The sequence below is a fragment of the Arvicanthis niloticus genome, chromosome 1 (genome assembly GCF_011762505.2).
Source record: "Arvicanthis niloticus isolate mArvNil1 chromosome 1, mArvNil1.pat.X, whole genome shotgun sequence".
NCBI classification, from domain to species: domain Eukaryota; kingdom Metazoa; phylum Chordata; class Mammalia; order Rodentia; family Muridae; genus Arvicanthis; species Arvicanthis niloticus.
Window position 1 is genome coordinate 118,181,906 of NC_047658.1, and position 25,992 is coordinate 118,207,897.

At 46.2% G+C, this 25,992-nt stretch overlaps 1 protein-coding gene across 3 annotated transcripts in view; it reads right to left on the reverse strand.

The window, feature by feature from the left end:
* Positions 1–235: 235 nt before the first annotated feature.
* The window catches only part of Incenp (inner centromere protein), a 29,999-nt gene continuing 4,242 nt past the window's right edge, over positions 236–25,992 (reverse strand). For 2 of the 3 annotated variants that reach the window (XM_034497963.2, XM_076916981.1), the window contains exons 2-19: positions 22,521–22,671; positions 21,981–22,094; positions 20,321–21,117; positions 12,985–13,036; positions 11,943–12,000; positions 11,708–11,822; positions 10,685–10,736; positions 10,159–10,273; positions 9,953–10,087; positions 9,473–9,484; positions 6,634–6,743; positions 6,441–6,561; positions 5,946–6,065; positions 4,693–4,883; positions 3,242–3,320; positions 2,962–3,069; positions 2,369–2,519; positions 236–802 (exon numbers count right to left, since the gene is read on the reverse strand). In XM_034497963.2, coding sequence (XP_034353854.1) covers positions 606–802; positions 2,369–2,519; positions 2,962–3,069; positions 3,242–3,320; positions 4,693–4,883; positions 5,946–6,065; positions 6,441–6,561; positions 6,634–6,743; positions 9,473–9,484; positions 9,953–10,087; positions 10,159–10,273; positions 10,685–10,736; positions 11,708–11,822; positions 11,943–12,000; positions 12,985–13,036; positions 20,321–21,117; positions 21,981–22,094; positions 22,521–22,660 — 2,667 coding nt within the window. In that variant the 5' untranslated portion in view covers positions 22,661–22,671 and the 3' untranslated portion in view covers positions 236–605. The remainder of the gene's footprint in view (positions 803–2,368; positions 2,520–2,961; positions 3,070–3,241; positions 3,321–4,692; positions 4,884–5,945; positions 6,066–6,440; positions 6,562–6,633; positions 6,744–9,472; positions 9,485–9,952; positions 10,088–10,158; positions 10,274–10,684; positions 10,737–11,707; positions 11,823–11,942; positions 12,001–12,984; positions 13,037–20,320; positions 21,118–21,980; positions 22,095–22,520; positions 22,672–25,992) is intronic. The other variant, XM_034498049.2, reaches the window with a different exon arrangement.

Sequence of the window (25,992 nt, forward strand, 5' to 3'; positions counted from 1 at the left end):
CAATCCCCATGCAGCAAACATGGAGGAGCTCAAGAAGTGGTCAGGCTGAGAGACTACACGGCAGAGTTGTATCACAGGACAGGTCTTTCCAAAGGAATAGGCTCCATTTACAAACAGGAAGCATGTTCAACTGTCCTATCATGACGTGCTGATATGTTTACCAAGGGTTGTCTGGCATTAGAACCTCTGGGCACACACTGAAGGTAAAGGCACAAGACATACCGCTGCAGACCAATATTCAATTGAAGCCTGTAGTCTTCACAATATCCACAGCAGACTTCAGGCTATATACTTTATTAAACTACCTCACAAACACCAGAAACTAAAATTCACTCAACTGAACTGTAACAATCTATTTACAGAGTACTGCAACGATCCATCAGTGCTGAATCTGGTTCTTCCCCAGGCATGAAGCTCATCCTCCAAACAAGTCTGGGAATACCTGACAAACAGAGGACACTGATATCCACCTGAACAATGGCATGTCAGACACAAGGGCACCAGCCCAACACAGAAACAGACAGAGAAACAAACAGAAAGACACACATGGGCCCTGTACTGCAAAAAGGTTGAGGGCCGGCCTCATGGCTTCTTCAGACTATAGGCTAGTCCCCACTGCTGGGGACCATGGTGGCTTTCAGGGGTGGTGAGTTCCAAACAGCAGAGCTAGTACGCTTATGGTAGCGAGTCTTCTTCTTCTTAAAGATGTCCTCCAAGTCCAGCGGGAGAATAGATCCGAAGAGCTCTAGCATGTTTGGGGGGTGGTAGTACTGGTGGACAATGGCCTGGCTGAGTTGAGTGCCTGAAGAAAGCAGAGGCCTGGATCACTGCTTGGTGCTCTCTGGGAGTGTCCCTGATCCCTGCACCGTCCCACAGAGCCCAGCCATCCTTTCCATATCAGCATGCCTTGCTCCTACCCTATCTGCTCCTCTAGAGGCCTCCTGTCCACCTCCACGTAACAATTTTCCTCTTATCTCCATCTTCTGGCAGCTGAACCCAAATAAAGGCCCCAGGAGTTGTCTTGGGTAATACCTTATTCTCCCCATTTTGTAGAAAGAGACTTGTCTCGAGGCACATGGTAGATAATGGCAGAGCTAAGTGTGAAGACAAGCCTCTCTCCAGATCTTAAGACTCCTTGCCTGGCTACTCCCACCAACCTCAAAGACTTTAAGGAAGAGCACACAGGCTAAAGGAGTAGAGCTGTGGGAGTCACAGCCCCGCCAACCAGGCTGAAGAGGGCCCTAGAGGGTCAGGAGGGAACACACATCCAGAGCTTGCTTCCTAGATTACTTCACTCATAATCATCTCAGTTGGGTCCTACTATCACCGACTCCCTCTTCACAGATACAAAAACTAAGTCATCTATTTAAGACCAATTACCATCAGGCAACTTTGCTGACCACACTGGCCCCTGCTTGCTGTTCTCAAGTGACTTGACATGAGTCAGTCATCGGTGATGGTAAGATTCTGGTTATGGTGGGGTTCAAACAAGGTCAGTCACAAAAGTATGTTTTCTTTCTGTGCTTACCTGCTGTGGGATCTGAGGACCCTTCTTCTAAGGTCAACACCTTGTGCTAACCTCCAGTTCAGCAAATCCTAAGAAGCACCCTAGCAGGCCCTCATGCCCAGGCCAGAGACAGCATCAAACCGGTTCATCCACACCCTGTATAAATCTGAGACCCCAATACTCAAGGCAAATCTTGCTCAAGTACCAATGCCCCTACTCGTGATCTTTCCTAGCTCTAGCATTCCAACCAAACCCTGCTACCAAACCATGGTTATATGACCACCCATGGGTGCTTACTTGGGTCCAAGCCTCTTGAGCCCTGCTGGGCCAGACTCTGAGGAGAGGACTTTCGAGTCCATGTCAGAATACTTAGCAGCATGCTTTGCTTGAGCCAGACATAGCTACATTCAAGAAGAACAAAGGATCTCAACACCCTTCATCCTATATCCTCAAATGGGCCGGGCAGTGGTGGCGCACGCCTTTAATCCCAGCACTTGGGAGGCAGAGGCAGTTGGAGTTTGAGTTTGAGGCCAGCCTGTTCTACAAGGTGAGTTCCAGGCCAGCCAGGGCTACACAGAGAAACCCTGTCTCAAAACAAAAACAAAAACAAAACAACAATAAAAAAAAACCAAAACTGTATCCTCAGATGGGTCTTCAGGCCAGAGTAAGCCTCCTACTGCCAGTGCATGTTCAAAGCCCAATGCTCGTGAGTCCTCAGGTCAATGCTCTAAGTCCCTGGGCCCTAGCATGTCAGCACATCAGCCTGTACACCTGCAGCAATTAAGCTACCACTTCTACATCCCACAAAGGTGAGGAAAGGAGGCAGCCCAAGCCTCTTCAGAAACTCTGGGCCCCACTCACCTTTGGCCCAGGAAGGGATGGGTTTCCGGGGATGGGCCTCGTCATCTGTGGAGTCATCACTATTTAGGTCCATCCCATAGTCATCTACACTGATCTTCGGGAAGGATTTGGGTCCTTGTGGAGTCATTTGATATGAGGTACAAAGAGGAGACTAGAAGAAAAATCAACAAGGTCATTAGCTCCCCTTCCCTGCATTCCTGGAGGACACTGACACTCTGGCCATCTCCCTTCACTTCTCATGGAGAACAGAAAGCTTTAGGGTCCCTTTTTCATTTTAATAAGTCAGGGAATATCATGCAAACTTTCTTTCATATTGGCATTTCCCTCCCTCACTGATGCTTCAAGACACATCATGATCTTCAACTAGCTTTCTCCTATGGATCCCTGCAACTGGGAGGATAAGGTAAAAGGATTACAAATTTGAGGCTAGCCTAGGATATACAACCAGACCCTACCACCAAAAAGAGAAAGAAGAAAAAAAGAAACAAACACAAGTGATTTGCTCTCTTTCTTCAGGCTCTAACACACAGCCTGAGCTTGTAGGCAAATTCAGAGTGGTGTCAGAGTCCCTCCCACAGGGGCACAGGCCTCACCTGCACATCCACGGTCATGTTCAGGACTTTGTTGGCTGCTGCCGCCTCCTTAGCTTTCTTTGCCTGCTCCTCCTGTAGTTGCTGCTCAGCCAGGCGCTGCTGCTCTTCCTGGGACCCAGGCAGAAACAAGATTAGGTATGTCCTTCCTCTCCTCTTGCCACACTGCTACGCCATGTGGCAAGGCAGAGCTGCCTGAAGAGTATAGCCCAGGCTTCCCGATGCTCTCAGCTCTCAGCTCAGCATAGAACCCACATGGAGCCCATTTTCCCAACACCCCTACCTTCTGCTTCTTCTCTTCCAGTTCTTTCTGAAGTCGTTCCTTTTGGAGCCGCAGGGCTTTCTCTCTCTCCTGCATCTCCCTGAGGACCACCAAGAATCTGTCAGGCCAGTAGTGGGGTCCCAGCTCTGCTCCCACCCCGCAAAGGGAAACTAGGCTTGGTGGACATGCCTTTAAGGAATGGGACAAGTAGAACTGGACATCAACTTAAGAGCCAACAGCTGGACTCTCCACAAGCAAGCACTGGAGCCTGACTTCGCTGTCAAATAGCATACAGGCCCCTCTACGCACATGAGGTCCACGAAGCTCACCCTTCTCTTTTTCACAATAGGAAGATTAACACCTCTCCTCCAGCCTTGCTATGACTACTGCACGAGAGGGACAACACAGTGAGGAGGGGTCACATCTACAGTCAGGAGCTTGACCTCAAACAAGTCATTTAGTGTCGCTCTCTAACCAGATTCCTTTTATAAAGCTGATTGTCTCTATGCCACAAGAGCTTCAAGTAAGGCTCAAATTTTTTAAAAACCTACAGAACAGGTAGCTCAGAACAACCATCAGAGCTACCAACCAAACACCCCTTCGCTCCTCAGGGCTAATACAATTCTGACCACCCAGCTCTGAAGCCACAGTAGCAGCCACCACCCATTCCCTCCGAGACTCTTATCTCTGACTGTACCCAGAAAGACCAGGGACACTTTGGCATCAATCTACACGCACCCAATACTGCCCTGAGATTCCAGTCCTCTACCTGAAGTCCTCAGTTCTCCATTAATCCTGTTCCCATCTCAGGAGTTGGGAAAAAAACAGGAAACAGTTGCTGGGCCCATTGGTCTGCACACATATGTGGGCACAGTCTTAATAAATGTCAGTGAAGGGAAAACCTCACCGGGTTATCATCACCACCAAGGGAAACACAGGGGCCAGGACTAACAGTGCCCAATGTCCTATACTGCAATACAAACGTCTCTCATGCCCAGGATGCCTGGGGCAGACCCATGGAGAAGTACTATCTGTCTAAGAACCTATGACTTTACTGAATCCACTGAGAAAAAGACATCAAAAGAGTCAGCACATTCTGCTGAAGCAGAACAAAACATGGGCCGGGCGGTGGTGGCGTACGCCTTTAATCCCAGCACTTGGGAGGCAGAGGCAGGCGGATTTCTGAGTTCGAGGCCAGCCTGGTCTACAAAGTGAGTTCCAGGACAGCCAGGGCTACACAGAGAAACCCTGTCTCGAAAAACCAAAAAAAAAAAAAAAAAAAAACCATGGAAGTGACCCTGAGCTGTTAGCCCTTGAATTTAGTGGTCTACCAGCTGTAGGCATCTGGTTTTTAAGAGAGGAAAAAGCCTGCTAAACTTCAAGTAAACAGATGTCAAGAAGCAGCAGCAATGGTCATGTTGCCTGTCACTCCTCACAGAGGACAGTAATAAATGGCCAGTAGGTGGCCTCACCTCTTGGCTCGAAGACGTTCCTGCTCCCTCCGTTCCTGTTCCCTCCGTTCCTGTTCCCTCCGTTCCTGCTCCCTCCGCCGCTCTTGCTCACGCTGTTCTGCCAGCCGCCTGACCTCAGCTGCTTTGCGGCGTTCCTGTTCTTCCTCCTTCTTCCGCTGAAGCATTTCTTGATGCCGCCGCTCCTCTTCCTCCTAAGTTGGCAATGCATGGAAGTGCAGGACACTCAAGCCAGGCTTGGGCCCGTAGGGAGAAATCTAGCCAAGAAGCTGCCCATAGCCCTAGCTCCTAAGGCACTGGCCACCACCATGACATCATCTAGGACTAAGCTACCAGACTCCTTGACAAGTAAAGTTTTGAAAGTCATGGGCGGACAGAAAAGGTATCTGGTTGGGGCTGGAGAGATGGTTCAGTGGTTAAGAGCACTGACTGCTCTTCCAGAGGTCCTGAGTTCAATTCCCAGCAGCCAGATGGTGGCTCACAACCATCTGTAATGGGATCTGATGCCCTCTTCTGGTGTGTCTGAAGATTGCTACAGTGTAGTCACTGTAAAATAAATAAATCTTATTTAAAAAAAGAAAAAAAGAAAAGCATCTGGCAACAGTTGCAATAGCAACAGTTGCAATAGAACTGACAAGCAAGAGGGGACCTTGGAGAGCTAGCTATGTGCAATAGGCAAGCCATCTGACCCAATGGTCAATATCTCATCTGTAAAACAGGAAAGACAGCAGTACGTGCACCTCAAGGAGCTGCTGAGTTAACACAAATTAAAACTTAAGAAGTGTCTGTGAGAGCATAAATATACCATACTGATTAGTTCTAGAACACCCCTACAGTAGTAAGACCAACAGTTCCAGAGAGAGATGGGGCCCTACTCTTCCAAGCATAAGGCTCAAGGCTCAAGGGTGGAGTGTAAGTACAATCACCTGCTGGACATTCAGCATATACCAGGCACAACATGCTTCACATGCATTAGTGAATCTTGCTTTCAACTATCAGCAAGATCACTCTGTTGTTTGAGTAACCTGACCAAGGTCACACAGCTAAGAAATAGCAGATGTGAAGTGAAGCCTGACTCCAGAAGCACATTTAATCTTCAAACTTTGGCTTCTAGAAAAGCCCCCATGACACAACCCTCAAGTCAGTACCAAGATCCAATAGGATCTACTCTACAGAATGGGCATGCCCAGCCAGTCCTCATGACATGGAGGCAGTGCCTGGCCCACCCTACTTCTTCTGTCCCCATCTAACCATACCTGTTGGAGCCACCTGAGCCTGCGTGCCTCCTCCTCCTGCTTCCTGCGTGCCTCTACCTCTTCCATCTTCTTGGCAGTTGTCTTTTTCTTTGCCTTCTCTGCCAGCCGCTCCTCCTTAGCCTGCAGAATCCACTCACATGTGTCCTCTGGAGCAGCCTCTCACTCAGCATGCAGCATGGAGCCTAGAGCTCTGTGACAGACACCCCTACTCCCCTACAAACCCTGCCCAGAACTCAGGGAAAAGGCACAAGAAGCCCTATCACCTCGGGACTGCTCGCTCACGAAAGGGTTGCTAGGATAAAAGGGCTAGGCTAGACTTCCAGCATTCAACTTGCCTCAGAAAAGATCAAAGCCCATGAGACAGAAAGCAGGGGTACACAGGCCATCTAGCCAATGACTTACGGAGAAGTCCAGTTTCACCTTTCAGGTTGCCAAGCCTAAAGTGTTAGGGCTCCACTAAGGCCCCACCCACTGGGCCCATCAGCCCAGACTCACCTTTTCTGTCTTCTCTTCAATCTGAGCAAACTTCTGCTCAATCTGCTTCTTCTTTTCCTCCTTCATCTGTTCCACCCGCTCACGGGCCTGCAACACCTTGCGGAGGCGTTCTTCACGCTTCCTGTGGGCACAGCAGAGTCAAGGAGAGCCTACACAGGCTGGGGCACGCTGCGCTGGGAACTAGGACACTTACAGCTTCACCTCCTCCAGTCGCCGCCGCTTGTCTTCCTCTACCTTCTGTCTGCGCAGCTGCTCAGCCTCCTCCTTCCGTCGCAGGCTCTCTAGGCGCTGGCGCTCCTTCTCCTGAAGAGGGCAGGGTAGCCACTGGGATGTGAATAAAGACACCCACCAACCCCAAAGGCTGCCTGGCAGCATGCACCATTCTCAACCAGACACAGCAGCAGATGCCTCTCAGGCAGACATAGGCATCCAGTTTCTCCTTCAGGTAGACAGAGTGCCTCCCATGAACCTGACTTGTAGGCAACACAAATAAACAGCCTCAAATTAGATGTGTGTTGATTATAAAAACAGCTTGAAAAGTGACTAAATGTGGGACCTCATTCAGCCCCACCATCCTGCTGGGCATGGCCACTGGAGAAGGAAAACACAGAGAGCTTGATTGCGTTTATACCAAGCCGAAGCCCATAGGGTGCTGGGCTTTAGGGAAGCACCAAGACAACACTCCAGGGATGGGAAAACGCAGTCCCAGATGTGGGAAACCGAAGCTGGTATTTCCTGACTTTTAGGCATCTAATCATGGCTAGAAAACCAAACAGAGAAGTCAAAAATGAAGTGTCAGGGATCCACCGGCCCTCAATGAGGGGAGGCCAGGGCCACTGGGGGCCCTCAGGCTAAGGATAGCATCTAGCCTGGGGCCTGAGCTGGGACTGGGGGTAGGAGCTCCAGTTTAGCTCATCAGCAAAGGTAGCAGTGGTTGTCTGGAATTACAGAGAGGCCTTCTATGGGAGACTTGGGCAGCGGCTCTGTAGACAAAGGCCTTCTCCATGCTCCTCATGTTGGTGGTAGATGAAAGAAACAACCCTTGGTTCCAAACTGTTTATTGGTTGTTCATCATAGAAAATGGATGTGTACCAACTTCTCATAGTGGTCCAGAGATTAAATACCTTTGGCAGGGAGGAATGTCCTGGAAGGGACACTTATTGGCTGATTTCTGCATTTTGTAGCTGAGAAAACTCAGGTATAAAAAGAAACATTTGCAAGGCCCAGAACCTTTCAACCTTGCTAGGCTCTGGTATCTCAGCTATAAGCACCAGAAGCCCTGTGCAGGGACTTGGGTTCCCCAAAGTAGGCAGGGTACCTTGCAGTGCCTCTCAGCCATGTTCATACCTGCAAAGCCCTGGGCAATATTAAGAAGGGGAGGAAGTGAATGAACAATTGAAAAAGAAATAAGTTCAGCCTTCTTCACTGCCAAGCACAAAATAAGTCCACGAAGCCACAGAGCTAGCTAATGAGGGTATTGGGAGACATGCTGTCACCTTGACCAACCAAAGAGGACAAACAAGCTCAGGACCTATCTGGCCAGCTGCTGAAACCTTCTAGCCTGCCATGGCCATCAGCTGAAAGCAGAAGCCTTCTAGGTGCCTTCATAAGTCTTCTCAAACAAGGGGCTGTATCAAAGTATGAAGCAGGAAGGTGTACAGAGAGCTTAGTAACCCAGGATATACTACATGACCTGAGTAATACAGCACCCCTTTCCTAACAAAGCAGTTGTTCTGGCTGGAGCTACACACAAGTCTTTATTGAGAAAGCAGTGTCCTTCTCCTCCCTAGCAATTCCCTGTTTGTAGTTTGTGGTCAAATGAACAATAAAATAACCTGTGTTCTCAATATGAACTTTTCTGAGGGGAAAGGGGTCCTTATTTACCATCTCACGCCTATGTATAACTGGACATACAAATTGTTAAAATTATGGGATGTATATAATCCATATCTACACAGGTTAAAGTTTCCAACTGTCAATCAAAAGTTTACCAGAGCAGAAAATTATCTATATACCCTGTCCCTAGCAACTAACTCCTCTTTCTCCTGGACCCTTGACTTTCACTTTTAAATAAAACCCTGGACCAGTGAAAAGGCTCAGCAGGCGTAAGCACCTACCACCAGCACTGATGAGCTTAGTTTCATCCCCAGAATCCATATGACAGAAGAATAGACTCCAAAAATTGTCCTTTAACTTTCCTCCAAATATATCTGTGCATGCCAGTGTGTGTGTGTGTGTGTGTGTGTGTGCGCGCGCGCGCGCGTGCAAACGAATAAAACAACTTTAAAGGAAAATCCCACATTATTTATACGTGTGTGCATTTTCAAATCTTTAAATTTTTAAACAAATGACAAGAAACTGAGCTATAGCTGGTCTAGACAGCAACCAACCAAGAGCAGGAGGAAACAGAACTATGGGCTACTCCCAGGTCCCAGTTCTCCAAAGCTCTTGCTCACAGCAAGTGACCCAGCCCAGCTCAGCTCTGAGGTATCTGGGAAGAGAACAGCTTCTTTGGTCTTGTTTCCAGATGCCACTTGCCAACAGCTACACTGTAACCTGCATAGCAGCCTCAGTTTACAATTACCAGTCCTACACTATCAGACATCATATCAAGGCTACTACTTAGAGGTCTATGACCCAATAAATCTCAGTGGCTCTGTGGACCAGAGACATGTCTGTTCTTTTCACAGACCCTCAAGCCCCAATGCTGGGAATGAGGAAGTAGATGGCTATGGGAAGCACTTCTAATTGTAGGCTGGATAAACACTGCAGGTCACACCTGCCTGTGTCCTCCCAATAGCAGGGGATGGGCAGAAGGCAATCTCTACAGCAGGAGGTTGCAGAGCCCCAAAACTGTTGATTCCCACCAGTTACCATGGTGACTCCAGTGCCTCCCACATGCACATCTGCCTTCCTAACACTCCCATTTGCAATGTTAGTGCTTCCACAGGGGCTGTCTGCTACACAGTAACATGGACATGGTTAAGAACTAGGTGCAGCTCTGTAAAGGGACAGGGAAAGGTTTTACTTACAACAAAGCTGCACTGTGGAGAGGAAACAGAAGAACACCAAGAGTTAATGCCAAGTGATGTCCTACAGGGCAGGCTACACACCTATCTACGGTAGTGGATCTACTCAGGGCCTTCTACCAACAACACACTGCTACCTCATCTCACCTGTCCTCCCTCCCAACAGTAAATGTGTCTTCACCTGCTCTTCTCAGGTCACACCCACCACTGGTCTGTGGACACAGCAGCCAGTGTTAGATCTGCTAAGCCAATCCTCCCACTTTCCAGCCTAGGAGAGTTGAGCTTCTGAGTTATAGAGTCCAGGGTCTAGAAAGTCAGAGCAGTACCACAGAACTGAAGCAACCCTTGGCCACAGAAGCTTTAACTAGCCCATCATCAGTGCCAGGCCTCCATATGCCCACACTACTTTCAGTAACTTAAGAGAGCTTTTAACCACAGTGCCCTAGCTATAGCAAAGCACAGCCAGGAGAGAAGCTCCCTTACCTTAGGGTCCACACGGAGTGGAGTGTTGCGTTTAATAAAGGACTTCATGACACTGCTGCGGGAGGGCAGAGTGGGGGTCATGAGCATCTGGTTCTTCTGCACTGTGTGCAAGAAAGTCCGGAGGGGCCGTACCACCTGCAGACCAGGGGCAAGGTCAGGATGGAACAGGCATGGCAGACACCAAGCAATGGCAGGAACCTGCTCACCTTGTTGGCTGGACAGGGTGGGGAAAGGGTCTTGTTCCGGGGGAGCTGCAGTTCTTCATCTTCCAGTTGTTCCTCATCTGTTTCACTCATTGCCTGCTTGTAACTGCGTTTCCTCCTGCCCAGAACAGGTGGCAGCGCGTCATAAAGGAGTCAAGAGTCCGCCTCATAGCCCTGCTACATCCCATAAAAATCCTCCCTGCAAACATATCTGGGCTTGAGCCTCAGAACTCTAGACTTGAAGAAACTGCAGACCAGCCCTTTGCTGCCCACTCATGAAAAGGTAGGTGGCAAATGAAAGGTCACAGAGCCAAGAATGCAGGGGACACGACCATTCCCAAGACAGCATCTACAGCATCAAGTTGCTTCCTCTGTTAAGTCAGAGAATCGAACAATGACACCAATCAAAAAGCAGAATGTCTGGCCACACCCCTATATAGCCTCTCTATACAAGGACCCCAGCTTGATTCAAGACCCTTCTGGGATCCTCAGACCACGGCTGCCTACACATCCTTTTCCAGATGCAAACCTGACACTCTGGGGTGGCTCTCTGTGTCCATCTGTTTGGTCAAGCTCAGCTTCTGTGAAGAGAGAAATTTCAGTGAGGTTGTTTGAATGATGGCAGTCGGGTATACATGCTGGTTTGAGGGAAGGGGTCTAGCAGCACTAGCTACAGCAAGAGTAATCCCCACTCCTGGCAACCTCAGGGTAGTCAGTGGCAAAAACACCAACCTTAGCAGTAACTGGCCTTAAGCTCAGCATACTGGCCCCCAAATCAGATCTTCCAGCCCTAATCCTTGGCAAATGTGACACAAATGGCAAGACATTATCACTGAAGCCTTAATCTATATGCCACTCCCTCTACCACAAAAAGCTATGTGCAGAAACCTTACAGGACAAACTGCCAACTCTACTATAGTTACTCACTTCTGGCCTTCAATTGGCACATGATAAAAAGGTTCTTTTCATGGGGCCATCACACAGGACACAGTCCATTTTATTTCACACCAAGAGGAAGCACCTTTACTCCCAAGAGTCTTTGCAGCAGTCCCGACAGCTTTCAAGTTGCCACAACTATCCAGACCCCTTCATAAAGGGGATGCTTTGCTCAAACCCTTACAGTGCCATTTCTTCACACCACGGAAATTACCCTCCAGAGAGACATGAGCCAGACTCCAAGAGCCTACTAGTAGCATAGCCAGACGAGGGCTCCTTGACCAACTCCCAAAACCCACAGTAACCCTGCCCTTATTGAACTAGAGAAGTCAGAAACAAGCCAGGCATAAGAGGCCAGGTAGACAGACACTCAGACCCCAGCCTGTAGTTCTTCATGAATCCTTTGGCATGGGCTTCATGACCTTCACATGGCTCTCTCATACCTCTACTTCCTGCAGGCCCTTCCCTGTTTCCTAATCCAGACAGCTAGACTTACTCACGTGACACTCAGTAGCAACCTCTAGCCAAAAGATCATGGCCTCTCCAGGTTTATCTCTGGCCTATCAGATTAGAAAAATGGGGTGCCATATCCCAAGAAACAGGACAAGCAGCTCACCTTCCTCTTCCACAGCCGTTGCCTGGCCAGTGGCCACAGGCTTCAAGGTGGGCGTACTAATCGCAATCTTGGGAGCACTGCAGGGTTTGGAGGGACTCCCACTGTTCTTGGAGACCTACAGGAAGAACTAAGACTTGAAGAAGCCCACATAGATCCTGAGGCTCAGGATGGCCATGGCACAGAGCTTTAGACCTGGAGGGCTCAAGTCCTACCCATCTCTGGCCTGTGGCCTTACCTCTTGTTCCTCTACTGCCTCCTCAGGTTCAGCCACCTCAACAGGCTCCTGTTCCAGGCTGAAAGCAAAGCAGGGGCACTGTGAGAACTCTTAAATCCAAGATTCCTCCAACTCCTCAAGTTAAGGCCAATATTAGGTGGCCAGACCTGGATCACAAACCAATAGCCTAGGCTGGATCAAAAGACAGCAGCCATCACCAGTGGCTTCCTGAGTAGAAAGTTATGTGACTTTCTTATTAGAGGTCAGTTGCTTATTAGGAGTGTGCCCATGAAGGCGAGGATGGGTCCACAGCCCTTTCCTCCCTTTCTCCTTTCAAGATCCAGCCATGAGATGAACAGCTTTGTAGACCAAACTCCCATCGTCATGATGTACTGTTCCCTAAAGCAGCAGAGCCAACAGGTCATAGGTGGCTTAGCTCTACAACCATGAGCTATGACAAACCTTTTTTCTCTGTAAGCTGAATAACTTTTAGGCATTGTTCCAGTTGATACAGAGAAGACAAATATTTTACCCAGCTGTCCCAGTCTATAGGGCCCAGAAAAGTCTCATCTCTTTTGATGCCTGCTCACTACTCACCCAGGAGCCAGCTAACCCAAAGGTATGCACAGACCCCATTTCCTCTGCCCCAAAGTAAAGAAGGACTAGCTCATGATAGCAGAGTACGACCTCTGAGAAGTTAGTGCCCTGGGCCCAAGCAATGCTAGGTCTAATATGGAGACAGAAAGCCCTCAGCCCCAGACGGCCACATTCCACTACAACTCATTTTAAATGGTTGTTCTGCATTAGTTAGAGCCATGGAGCTCACACACTCGAGCTGACAAGTGATACTGATAGAATGTTGCCTGGAGACTTGATAGTCATGTTGCTTGCTGCCTGGTTACATGGGGACCATGCTAAGGGAGCATGGCTGTCAGCAGTGCCATGGAGAGATGGGATGAGGATAGGCTTAGCCTCAGAAACAGCTTTCACTTGGTGGTCACCTCCACTCCCTCCTGCAATATGTCATTACCACCCCTGTAGAAAGCACTAGCATGGAACTTACCCAACATTCTGAGGCACTTCAACATCCAGGAGCCTCTCCAGGTAACTGTGACCTGAAGGACAAACAAAAAACAAAAGATGCCATCAGAAGCCAGTTAGAAACCAGCCCAGAGGTGCAGGAAGTTTTGGCAGGGACATGATGACTGCCCCTTTCATGGACACACAGGTCTCACTGTAACCTGTGTCTCTTCCTCATTCATCCTAACAACCTCAATGAAGCTATTAGTTTTATGTAGCTTGCATAACAGGCACACCTCCACCTCTTCACTAGGCTAGGACTATCTTGGAAAGAGCAATGTCTGACATTACACTGGGCGCCAACACAAGCAGCCTATTCACTCAACAAACATTCATCAAGTACCTACTATGTACTGGGCTCTGGGCCAGGTGTTGGAGCCTCAGTGGTAAGGAAAACCAACAAAGCCACTATTTGGTCTTTTTATCTTCCAGCATCAAATAATCTTACATAGTAAATAAGGACATGTGCAACGACCAAGTCAAGGATGCTAAAGCCTAGATAGAGACTGAACTGATGCGAAAGACTCGATGTGCTGAAACAACCAAAGGGGAACTAGGAGGTGGTGGTGCACACCTTTAATCCCCACACTCCGGAGGCAGAGGCAGGAGGTTCTCTGAGGTTGAGACCAGCCTGGTCTATAAAGAGAGTTCTAGAACAGCCATGGCTACACAAAGAAACCCTGTCTTGAAAAAAAAAAAGGGGGGGGGGGGGGAGTGAAGAAACAGGGAGGGAGGGAGGGAGGGAGGGAGGGAGGGAGGGAGAATATCCAATTTCTGGAGATGTGAGACCTTTTTGGGCAATCCACAGATCTGAACTACTTTTGCCGCTGTACTGAAGAGTGACGTCTTCTCACTAGATTAACATTAGCCCAAACAGCACAAAAGCAGAGCCAAGGAAAATATGATGAAGCTTAAACCCATCAAGAACTCTGCACAACACTCTTATCATCCTATCACACACAGTAAAACAATGCCCAGTTTCAATAAGAAACAGCCTTGAAAAGTATTAATTACAGGCACAAGGTTACCACCTTTAACACCAGCACTCAGGATGCTGAGACAGAGGAATTGCCACAAGTTCAAAGTCAGCCTGAGCTTGTCTAAATGAGTTACCGAACATGTATCATACCCAAGCACAAGACGAGTTCTGTAACTACCATCAAGGTAATTTCATTACCATTTCAGACAGGAAACCCAAGTTAAGAGAAGAGGTGCACCCAAGGTCACCTAGGGGCTGAGTTACTGCATATTCTGGTTCCTGCCTCCTCATCTTTCCTTATTTCAAGAAGGAGATAACAGATGGGCTGGGAATTAGACAGATCTGCTTACATACAATCAAGAAGCCTATCCATCAGCAGCAAAGGCTGTGGGGGAGGGAAAAGGCAATGCTTAAAAGCTACAAGCTTGCTGTTATGAAAACAACCCCTAATTTAAAGCAAAAAATGGAAAGAACTACTGTAACTACTGCACATGTAGATTCAGGAAAGTCTATCACTACTGGCCATCTTCAAATGTTGTGGAATTGACAAACAAACTACTAAAAAGTTTGAAAAGGAGGCTGCTGAGATAGAAGCAGCTCTTTCAAGTTTGCCTGGGTCTTGGAGAAACAAAAGCTGAGTGTGAGCATAGTCTCATTATTGACATATTCCCATGAAGAGTTGAGACCAGTACTCATTATGTGACTATCACCCAGATGTGTCATTGCAGACACATCTCAGGATGACTGTGCCATCCAGAGTGTTGTTGCCAATGCTGGTGAATATCCAAGAATGGGCAGACCTGTGAGCATGCCCTTCTAACTTACACACTGGGTGTGAAAGAGCTAACTGTTGGTGCCAACAGAACAAATTCCATAAAGCCATCCTACAGCCAGGAGACTTATAAGGAAATTAAGGAAGTCAGTACATCCATAAAAAAAATTGGCCACCACCCTGACACAATTCCATTTATACAAACTTCTGGTTGGAACGCTGACAACAAGCTAAAGCCAAGTTTTAATATGTCTTGTCTCGAGGGATGAAAAGTCATCCATAAAGATGGCAGTGCCTTTGGAACCACACTGCTGGAAGCTTTAGATTGTACCCCACCACCAACTCATCCAACTGACAATCCTTTCTAACAGTCCCTCCATGGTGTCTATAAAATTGGTAGACTGATATACATATACAGTATAGAATATTATTCCACTGTAAAAAGTGAAATCTGCAGGTAAAATGGATGGAACTAGAAAAGATTATATTGAGTGAGATAACCCAGACCCAGAAAGACAAACCTCTCAAGTTCTCTTATCTGTGGCTCCTAACTCCAAATCTTCAGATCTGAATATGTAACCTGGAGTAACTGCAGAAACCAGGAAGGTAAAAAGGGACTGGAGGGGAGTGAGATACAGAGAAGAGACTAGCAGGCTAAATATGATTGCACGAGAAGATGTGAGTAGGGGCTTTAATTTTGAGAGGGAGCTGAGCTTGGTGGCACACACCTTTAATTCCAGCACTCAGGAGGAGGACCTAAGTTCAAGGCCAGCCTCATCTACAAATTGAGTTCCAGGACACTCTGGGCTACACAAAGAAACCCTGTCTCAAAAAGAAGAGAAAATTTTAAGGAGGAAAAGGGAAACCTCTATATATATATATATATATATATATATATATATATATATATATATATACACACACACACACATATACATATATCTGTATATGTGTGTATATATATATGTATGTATGTATATATATGGAGGATAAATAGTAGGATATCAAAAGTCATAAAAATTCATATTATGTACTTACCTAAATTACATATAATATATATAAATCTATCTATAACACACACATACACATATATAGCTTGAATAAAATTTGACTCCCTGCAAAAGCCATAAATTATCTAATAAAAAAACTCAATACTGGGCATGAGAAGCCCTCTTTTGAATTGTTGGTCAAGGTTGTCTAAAAGACTCACACTGCTTTTGCCCTTGGTTGCCTCCCACAGCTTCAAAGTTAAACCCCTATTGCTAAAGACATGCACTTAAAAAACTAGACTTGGAGGATCCAAGTTGGATCTGACCTGAAAGCCTACTCTCTAAGAACTAGCTTTCATATTACCAGAAAGTGCCATGCAAGTATTCAAGAGGCAAGCAAGCAAGAAATCCTACCCACTTATGAAATCTATGAACTATAACAATGACCACTATGGCACCATAACTCTAAGGGTATAACAATGGCACCCATGAAAGTAGCCAACAGCTCTCTAGTTAGACTTAAGAGAGAAATTGTGCCTGGTGCTAGAAACCCAGCAACTACCCAGGGCTAATGAGGTCATAGATCTTGGAGGGGAACCCACAACTGCCACTTTACTAAACCAATATAATTCCTAACTGCAATCTAAATATTTATTCTTATACTCACAGACAACTGTAGCTCTCAACCATCATTAAAGAAACTTCTCTTTGGAACAGATGGAAGCCATTACAGAAAAGCACAACAGATCAAAATGCAAAGAACAAGTGATCTTATGTGGTGCCCAGCCCCAACTGATATATCTGTAACTTCTATACCTGAGGCTCAGGAACACTGTGAGAGAAAACAATCAAAAGAGCCTGAGAACAGGAACTATCAGATGAGACTACATCTTCTAGAAATGTCAAACAAACTACAAAGACCCATGAAGTCTTAACAGCATGGCTGCCTAAACAAGAGCTGAATGAGGACAAGAGAAAGGCATGCCACCAGAGAAGAGGAAAGCACATCGGACCACAACCCTCCACAAAGAACCATAGCAACTAAGTAATGCAGAAACTGGGAGAAAATGGTCTTCCCCAGGGAAGAAGGCCCCCACCACAATTGGTTATCCAATACCAAGTGGTCACCTCTTACATTATGTACAGTCGAGCAACACTATACAGACTGAGCAGGTTGTATTTATATATTTGTCTGTGTGTGTGTGTATATATATATATATATATATATATATATATATATATATATCCGTGTGTGTGTGTGTGTGTGTGTGTGTGTGTGTAACAACAATAAAAAAAGAGAGGCTGGGACCATTAATTGGGTTATTTTTGCTTATTTCTTTTGGTCCCTGGGCCTTAAATAGGCTGACTAACTTTGTGAAATAACAGATAATCTGAGAGTAAAATCTATTCAGATACATTGTCATAAGTTAGCTATGGAGGACCACGAGACTCAAGATGAGGTTGTTACTCTATCCAGGGTGCTCCCAAATCCCATCTCCACCCAACCTAAAAGAGGGGACTTCCGCCCCTAGACCAAGCAGAGAGGGGCCACCCAGAACACCCTCTGACTGGCGATCTGAATTCTTGCTTAGGCTGCGAGGCTAAGCACTGCAAGGGAATATAAATAAAAGTTAAAAATATGTTTCTGGGTTCCCTGAGGGACAAGCCTGACTGCATAGGGGTTGATGTCAAAAGTATCTTGTCTCCAGGAAAAAGACATTGGGATGGGTATGGCCCTCATGCCTCACTGGACAACGACAGGAAGACTGGAGCCATTACATGGTCCCCTTTAATTACTGGAGGTCAGACTTCTATCCCCACCTTGGCAAGATTAGAATCGCCACTGCCCTTCCATACTTGGAGAAGGGAAGAGATGTCAGGGGCAGCCCAGCTTATTATACACTGAAGGCCTAAAATCAGCCATAAGCCTAAAATCAGCAATAGGCCTGAAATATATGCCTGCTAACACAAAGTCTTGGGTCTCTGTGAAAAAAACACTGAAACAGATGGCTATAAACTATTGTAAACAGGCAGCTTTTGTGGAAATTTAGCAGCCTGAGTAGTCATAGACCTTGTAAATAGGCATCCTTGGCGGATAGTACCAACTTAGATAAGGACAAGTGAATCATAGAGTCATAGTGACCTGTCCCCTGAACCTTCACCTAGCTGATACCCTGTTCTGAAAGATATCTGTACTCCCCCTGAACACCTATGCTCCTGTGTCATCCCCTTCCCCACATCCTGCATTTTTGTGTTTATAACCCCTGTGTTAAAAAGTAAAAATTATGATTTGATTAAAAAAAAAAAAGAGAGAGAGAGAGAGGCCATGAATTTGAGAGAGAGGTTAGAGAAAGAAAAGGGAAAATGGTATAATTATATTTTGACTTCAAAAAATTTTTTAAATGTCTTCATACAAAAAAACCCAAAACAAAACAATAACAACAACAAAAATAATAAAAAGAACTACATGTCTGATGTCTAACACCAAAGCATGAAAGGGTCTATGAGATTCTCCCCAGTTCCTCCTATCCCTCATAGCTCCAGGCTCAGCTAACCCTATGGATCCCTCCCCAGAACCAACTTCAAACCTGAAGAAATCTCAAAAGGAGCTCTAACACTCACCCCATCCCAGGCCACCTGACAATCAAAGACAGACAGTATAGTGTGCCGGACCTTGTGCTGCACATGGCCTGCAGTCTCTCCAGGCTACATAGCCCAAAGTTGAACCAAAGGGAACCTTCCAAAGTATGATGTCTTCATGTGCCCAACAAACCCAGCCCTTGGGCTTCTCACCAGCCCCTCAGTACCTGCCTTCCTGGATGGAATCCAAGTGGGCTCAAATCCTAACTTTTGGATTCTACAGCTTGTCTACCTCAGTTTCCTCTTCTGTTAAAAGGCATAAACCCTAAGGAGAAAATACACAGATAGATTTCCTCCATAAATCTTACAAGACCCAGAGAGTAGATTTACTTCCTGTTTACTATGAAACTTAGCTTGTCCTCTGACCTGGATCTTGCAGAAACCTGTTATTTTTGCAGGATGCCTAAGAACTTCCAACAGCCATCATTGGACTACATCTGCTTTAATGGCAAGAAGCTCCAGGTGGCCCATCACCTACTGCTTGGAGTCTCCAAGTCTCTGTGCAATCCTTTCCTTGGTCAGGATTGCTATGCTATATGTTTTCTCCACCTGGCCCAGGCACAGCCATCCTTCAAAAATCTTACTAGCACCCCTCAGGCAGCCAGCCAACTCTCAGGATTGCCCACTTTCCTCTGAGGCTCATAAGATCTGCCCACCAGGGCCCCGTGCCCCTGGACTTAGACCTGACCATAGTGAAAGCAGCTACTGGGTACCAGCCCACATGCTCTATGTGGCACTATCTTCAAAGCAGTTTCACCACTAGGAGTTAAATACAGGGTTAGTGAATTTAAGTCCATCACTCCAAGACAACAAAGAGGGACCAAGGGATATACTGACTCTGAGACAAAGACCTCTGGAACACTGGGGCCAACACTTTAGGCTTATTTATGAATTTACAAAACCACATCGACCCAAACAGTGATGGAACATGCTTTTAAATCCCAGCACTCAGGAAGCAGAGACAGGCGGATCTGATTTCTAATACAGTCTGGGCTACAGAGTGAGTTCCAAGACTGCAGAGCTACACAGAGAAACCCCATCTCCAAAAAAGAAAACAAAACAAACAAATAACAACAACAATGTTGAACTAGATCTCAATCACCAAGTAGTGGCAGCCATTGAAATCTAAATTGGTCAATGAAACTTAAAACAGTGAGAGGACTCAGAGGTAAAGGCACCTGCTGACTGGAGTTCAATCTTCAGGACCCACACAGTCGAGAACTGACTCTTACAAGTTGTCCTCTGATCGATCGATCACTCTCACTCTCTCCTCTCTCTCTCTCTCTCTCTCTCTCTCTCTCTCTCTCTCTCTCTCTCTCTCACACACACACACACACACACACACACACACACTATAGCAACATATGCATACACATACTAAGGGCTGGAGAGATGGTTAAGAACACTGTCTGCTCTTCAGAGGTCTTGAGTTCCATCCCCAGCAACCACATGGTAACTCATAACCATCTATTTGACCAGATGCTCTCTTCTAACATGCAGGTGTACATGCAAATAGAGCATTCATACATAAATCTCAAAAAAGTTTTTAAAAAAAGAAAAAAAAAACTTAAAATTTAACTCCTTAGTGGTACACACTTGTCATCCTTAACACTTTGGGTACAGAGACAGGAGGACTTTGAGTCCAAAGCCAACCTAAGCTACATAGCAAAAGCCTATCTCAAAAACACAAGACCTAGGGGATATTGCTCAGTAGTGGAGAACTTGCCTTGCTGGGGTGGAGGTCGGGGCGGGGAGGGGATCAGCTTCTCCATCAGACTATACATCTTTTCAATAGCCAGGCATGGCTAGCTAGTAGCTCCATTCAGGAGATTCACATGAGAAACATGTATATCACTGAAGTGTCAATGGAAACATCCCAGCTGACCAGATACCAGGGCCCACCCATCACACCATCACCCTACAACTGCCCCACACTCACAAATGATGCGAGCAGAGGCCTCTGGCTCTTTGCCAGCCTTCTTGGCAATCCTGCTTGATCTGCGACTAGCATTTTCTTGTTCGGCCACCAAACAATACTTTTTGGCTAGTGGCACTTGGGAATCCTGGGAAATCAGGCTTCGCCGCACTGATCGAATACTCCCAAGAGGGCTCTTGGCTGTGGTGGGCAAGATATTATTTGGCAGGATAGGAGAAAGCACCCGCTCTTGCCATGGAGAGTCTGTAGAGCCAGGAGAGTCCTGCAGGCCCCGGGAGGCCCGAGCAATCTTGAGCTTGGAAACAGAACGTCCTTCCCCAACCCCTCGGTTCTTAGGGCTCTGAGGGGTAGCCTTGAGGGAGTTCACTGTGACAGAGTCTAGCCTCCCAGCCTCTGATTTCTTGGGTGTTGGTTTCTCCTCTGATGTCAAGGTGCCTTGGGAAACTGAAGATGGAGGAAGGCCACCTTTGAGCTTAATGAGTTGTAGTTCTGCTCTCAGTTGATCACGGATGTTTACCTCCACCACAGCTTCCTTCATCAGCACTGTGGGAGGAGACTCAGCAGTGGGAGAGCAAGAACCTGATGCCACAGACACAGATGCTGCTGATGCTGATGCTGCTGCTGCTGCTGCTGCTGCTGCTGATGCTGATGCTGCTGCTGCTGATGCTGCTGCTGCTGCAGCTGCAGCCCGAGTTATCCGCTGCAACACAGGGGAGCCATTCTCCTCAACAATAGTAACCGGCTTGCTGCGGAGATGCCGGGTGCCTACCTGACTACTCCGAGACTTTCTGCGAGATAACCTGTTGAGGCAATAGAACAGAGGCTGAGACAACCCAAAAGAAGGGGCACCCTAAAATAATACTAGAGTATATCAATCTCCCCAGCAGCCTCCAACTTCAATGAAGTATGAGCAAAAGGTCCAGAGGCAAAACTTTGAAATTCCAGAGCAGACTACCACTTCTAGCCACGAGACCCCAGTTGTTCTTCTCTGAGCCTCAGTCTCCCCAACTATACGTGGACAGTTGAAAGTTCAGCAAATTCTGCAAGTGACAATGAGTTCCTTTACTCATTGCACTTCTGGGAAGATTACATTCACACCACCTTCCTGACTGTTGCTACACTGTGCTAAGCACTTTCTGCAAGCTTCACTCATCTGCAGGACCGAGATAATGGCCCTGGGAGGTAGGCACCACTTACTCAACTTTGGTAGATGAGAAAACGGAGATGAGGATTTCATTCCAAGGACATACAGCTGTTGAGCCAGTTGTGATTGACACACGTACCAGGACTGTCTGATTAGAATGACTAACATGTTTATCTAAGTGCTACAGTCACCACCATTCCTATGGGGAATTATAACAAACCCAATAACAGAGGTAGGAACCAGCAACCTGGGCCACACCTCTGGTGCCTCTCCCCTCCTTCAAACCCCAAACTCCCTGCCTCCAACCTCACTGCCAAGGCACAGAAATCCACACCTGTACTCTGAACTTGGTTAACAGTTCATTTTATCCATGGCATCTCAACTGTTAGGGTCAGTGTGAGACACCAATCACTACTGCCTTCCAGCTGGTGCTCCTATTAGCACATTCAGGAGCAAACTCTCCCAGAGGATACCAAGTCTCCAGACAGCCTCCAGCGCAGTCTCCCAAGCCTTTCCTACCTTTTCCTCACGGGATCTCTGTTTTCATCCTGAATGTTAGACACCCGTCTCTTCTTCCGACGGTTTTTCTGAGAAGGAGTTTTGGGCATCAGCTCTGGCTCATTGTTGAATTCTCTGTTAAGTACAACAAGGGTGAACATGAGGCTTCCTGGGAACTACTAAGTTGCCCCTTCTCTCACTAGACTACATTCCACCCTATTCTCGGCAATGACAAATCAAGCTAGAGAGACCATCGCCAGGAAAGCTCTCCAAAGCTATGTGAAATCAGCAGCTGGACTCTCAGAGAACTTCCTCCTGAACTTAAAGCAAGGAAGTAAGTAAGTTCCAAGACAAGTCATCACAGGCCATACACTCAGAGATACAGCTAACCACAGTGAACCAGGAAAAGGGCTCAATCTCCTCTTCCTCTGGCCACTGCACTGGGTTGGCCCCATCAGATGAGGCACTTAGGAAGGAACCCTGACAGGCTATTTGTCTGACCTACTGGGACACCCACCCCAGCTCCCTCACCACCACGACCCCAGCATGCCCCTGCCTTACCTGATAAACATGCGCTCAGCCTCCTCCTCAATCTCCTTGAGCCACATGAAGTCCTTATTGTCCACATTGTAGACAAAGTCCAGGAGTTTCTGGTCACATAGATCCAGAAGGTAAATGGGCCCTGGGGCTGTGGTCCCCATAGTGGCACTGTCTGGTGAAGGTAGAGATAAAAGGCAGAAGGAATCAGGGCTAGGAACCAGGACCTTCTCCAAGGAAAGTCTGCCAAATCCACAATCACACGGAATACCCTGTGCCTAAATCCATGCATCTCCCAGGACAGAGCTACTTGCCAATGTACAACTCTAATACCAACCCAATGGCCTCATCTTCACAAAAAGAAATGATGTTGCAGTAATCCCAATCTCTTGACACCCCCTCAACCCAATACAAATACAGAGTATGACTGTCCCTACCGGCCCACCCTTCCTGACCAATTCTGATATAAACTTTATAAATCATCTTTCAATGACTTAATATGACCACGTACTACCTTCCTGGATCAAGGAGAAACACCAAACTGTCATACCGTCTCTCTTTACCTAAGTACAATCCTGTTTACTTTCTTGTGGACTCTCCTCCCACTTCTCATGGATGGGAACTAAGGCATGGCCATCCTGTGTTGACCCCAAACACCAAATCATCAAGACACCAAGTCCAACTGTCTCTTTTAAAATGACAGTGGATGGCTAGCAGGACAACTCAGGCACTTGCCACCATACCTGATGACCTAAGTTCAATCCCTGGGACCCACATGGTAGAAAAGAAATGACTCTTTCAAGTTGCCCTCAGGCCTCTACACAAACCATGCTGTGGGAAAAAACTCGCAGGGATAGTCCGGCGGTGGGGACAAAGTCGCAAGGGGTGGAGGGTCCCACATTCACACAACCGCCACAGGCAGGCCAGCAGCTGCATCAGTAAGGTTCAGAGTTCCAAAGGCTGGGAACCTGGTAGCAGGCCCAGGAAACACGTGGAGTCCAGTTTTCCAAAGCTTTTATTGTTCATGGCGTGGTAAATGGGTGTAGATGGTTGGCGTTCCCCCCTAAGCTTTTATAGGGAGGGGGAAAAAGGGGAGGGAATAACTTAATTAGCTATTCCCCCCCCCCCCGCCTTTAGATAACTCATTAATATTTTAATCTCTGGAGGTGGAGACCTGTTAATCATGCCCTCTACCTGTGGCCTACGTGGCTGAAGGGTACAGGTTGAATGGAGATTAGACCTCGTGTCAGGAGCCTGGGTTCTGGGGGCATGGCCAAACACTCACAACCCAAGAACCAGGATACCCTTCTTTAATGGTAAATCTGCCCAATCTAGGCATGCAGCATTCATTTGATATTTATTGACTTGTGTCTTTATTCTATGGACTCCCCATGGGCAAGAGATTTACCGCAACAAATTGGCGCCCAACGTATTATTTAGAACTCAACTAACTTGAGAGGAAAGAACAAAAGAAAGGTTACAAAGTACAAAAACTTCCCCAACGGCCAAGGTCAGGAGCAGCACTCAGCTTACAGCTGGGCTTGCTCACTGCCCTGTGAAAACTGAAAGGGTCTTCCGAAAATTCAACAGTGAAACAAAAGTTATTGTAGCCAGACCAGTAGGTCATTTAAATTAAAAAATTAAATTAAAAAAAGGTGAATAGACACAGATAAATAGATGTAAAAGGTTTTAAGGTTGCGAGGAGTAAATTGCAGGCTGCTCTGAGTCAAGAGAGCCAAACAGATAAATAGAAAGGTTATAGTAACGAATTGTAAGGAGGGACTGGTGATCCTAGAACACAACTGCCTGCGAGGTAGTTTTCAGGTAGAAACAGTGAATTGAGGGCTCCAAACCAGATAATTTTTTAATAAAAAAAAAACATTTTGATACTTAAAGATGACAAAAACAATGGATATCTTTTGGGCTTTATATGATGATATTTCAAATGGTTTGACAGAAATCAACTTAGGGAACACTTTATTATTTATCAGTATTGCTATATTTATTTTTTTGATATACTATGTCTTCTCAAAAGACAAAGCTCTAGATAAAAAATTCTTTGCCTTGGAAAAGAGATTACAAGAAACAATAGAACTTTTGGTACAGGATAGAGATGAAATTTGTAAACAGAAAATAATGAGGAATGGAAGCAGGGCTTAGAACAGAAGTTACAGGAGCTAGAAAAGATGATCGAACAGAGCATACAACAGCTCACAGATCAGATGGAGAAACAGATAGAAAATAATGAGGAATGGAAGCAGGGCTTAGAACAGAAGTTACAGGAACAAAAAGATGAAAATGAAAGTGGGAGACAGGAGATTAAAAGGATAATTGAACAGAAGATAGAGCAGTTAATAGATCAGATGGAGAAACAGAAAATAATGAAAAGAAGACACAAGAAATTATAGATCAGAATAAGAGACAGAAAGATGAAAATGAAACTGGGAGACAGGAGCTAGAAAAGATGATCAAACTGAGCATACAACAGCTCACAGATCAGATGGAGAAACAGATAGAAAATAATGAGGAATGGAAACAATTACAATATAAAGAAACATATGAAGCATGTATACAAACCTTAAGGGAGGAATTTAAATTTTCAGCTAAGGGAAATACTGAGGTTAAGACAGAAGTAAATAGAGAAAGTCAACCAAGAGTTATTAGAAAATACACCTTGGTCTATCCGGTCACTGTATAACAAAGACCTCCAAATGTTGTTTACCCACAGGGTTATGAGGAATTTGAATGGCAACCTGTGGATGTGTTAGATCTGAGAAAATTTAAGGAGAGTGTCACTAATTTTGGTATGCACTCACCATTTGTTAAACAAATTCTGACTTCTTGGGCTATTAAAAATAGAATAATCCCCCAAGACTGGAAAGATATGGCAAGAGCTATATTAGAACCTGCCGCAAATTTACAATGGGTTGCATGGTGGAAAGATGAGGCGAGGGAGATAGCACGACAAAATAGAGCCAGAGGAAGAGAGATTTCCATAGACCAACTGCTTGGTGAAGGTCGTTTTGCTGAACTAGAGGTGCAGGCTGTATATGATGAAGAAACTCTGGCATTGTGTAGATTGTCAGCCTTAAATGCCTGGGACAAAGTTGCAGAATCCGGGAAGAGACTTGAACCATTTACTCAAGTCATACAAGGGCCAAAAGAAACCTTCCCTGACTTTTTACAAAGGCTAACCTCAGCTGTCAAAAGGAATATATCAGATTCAGTAGCAAGAAAGGCAATAATTGAGTCTTTAGCCTTTGAAAATGCAACTGCTGAGTGCAAGGAAGTAATCAGACCACTGAGGGCAAGGTCAGCATCAATAGGTGAATGGATTAGATACACAGCTGATGTTGGATCTCACTCAGCTGATATGTCAGTAATAGGAAAAACTGCAACTAGAAACCTAGAGATGACCCAAGATTTCAAATGTTTTAATTGTGGTAAATGGGGTCATCTCAGGAATGACTATAGGACAAATCAAAATAATACGAAA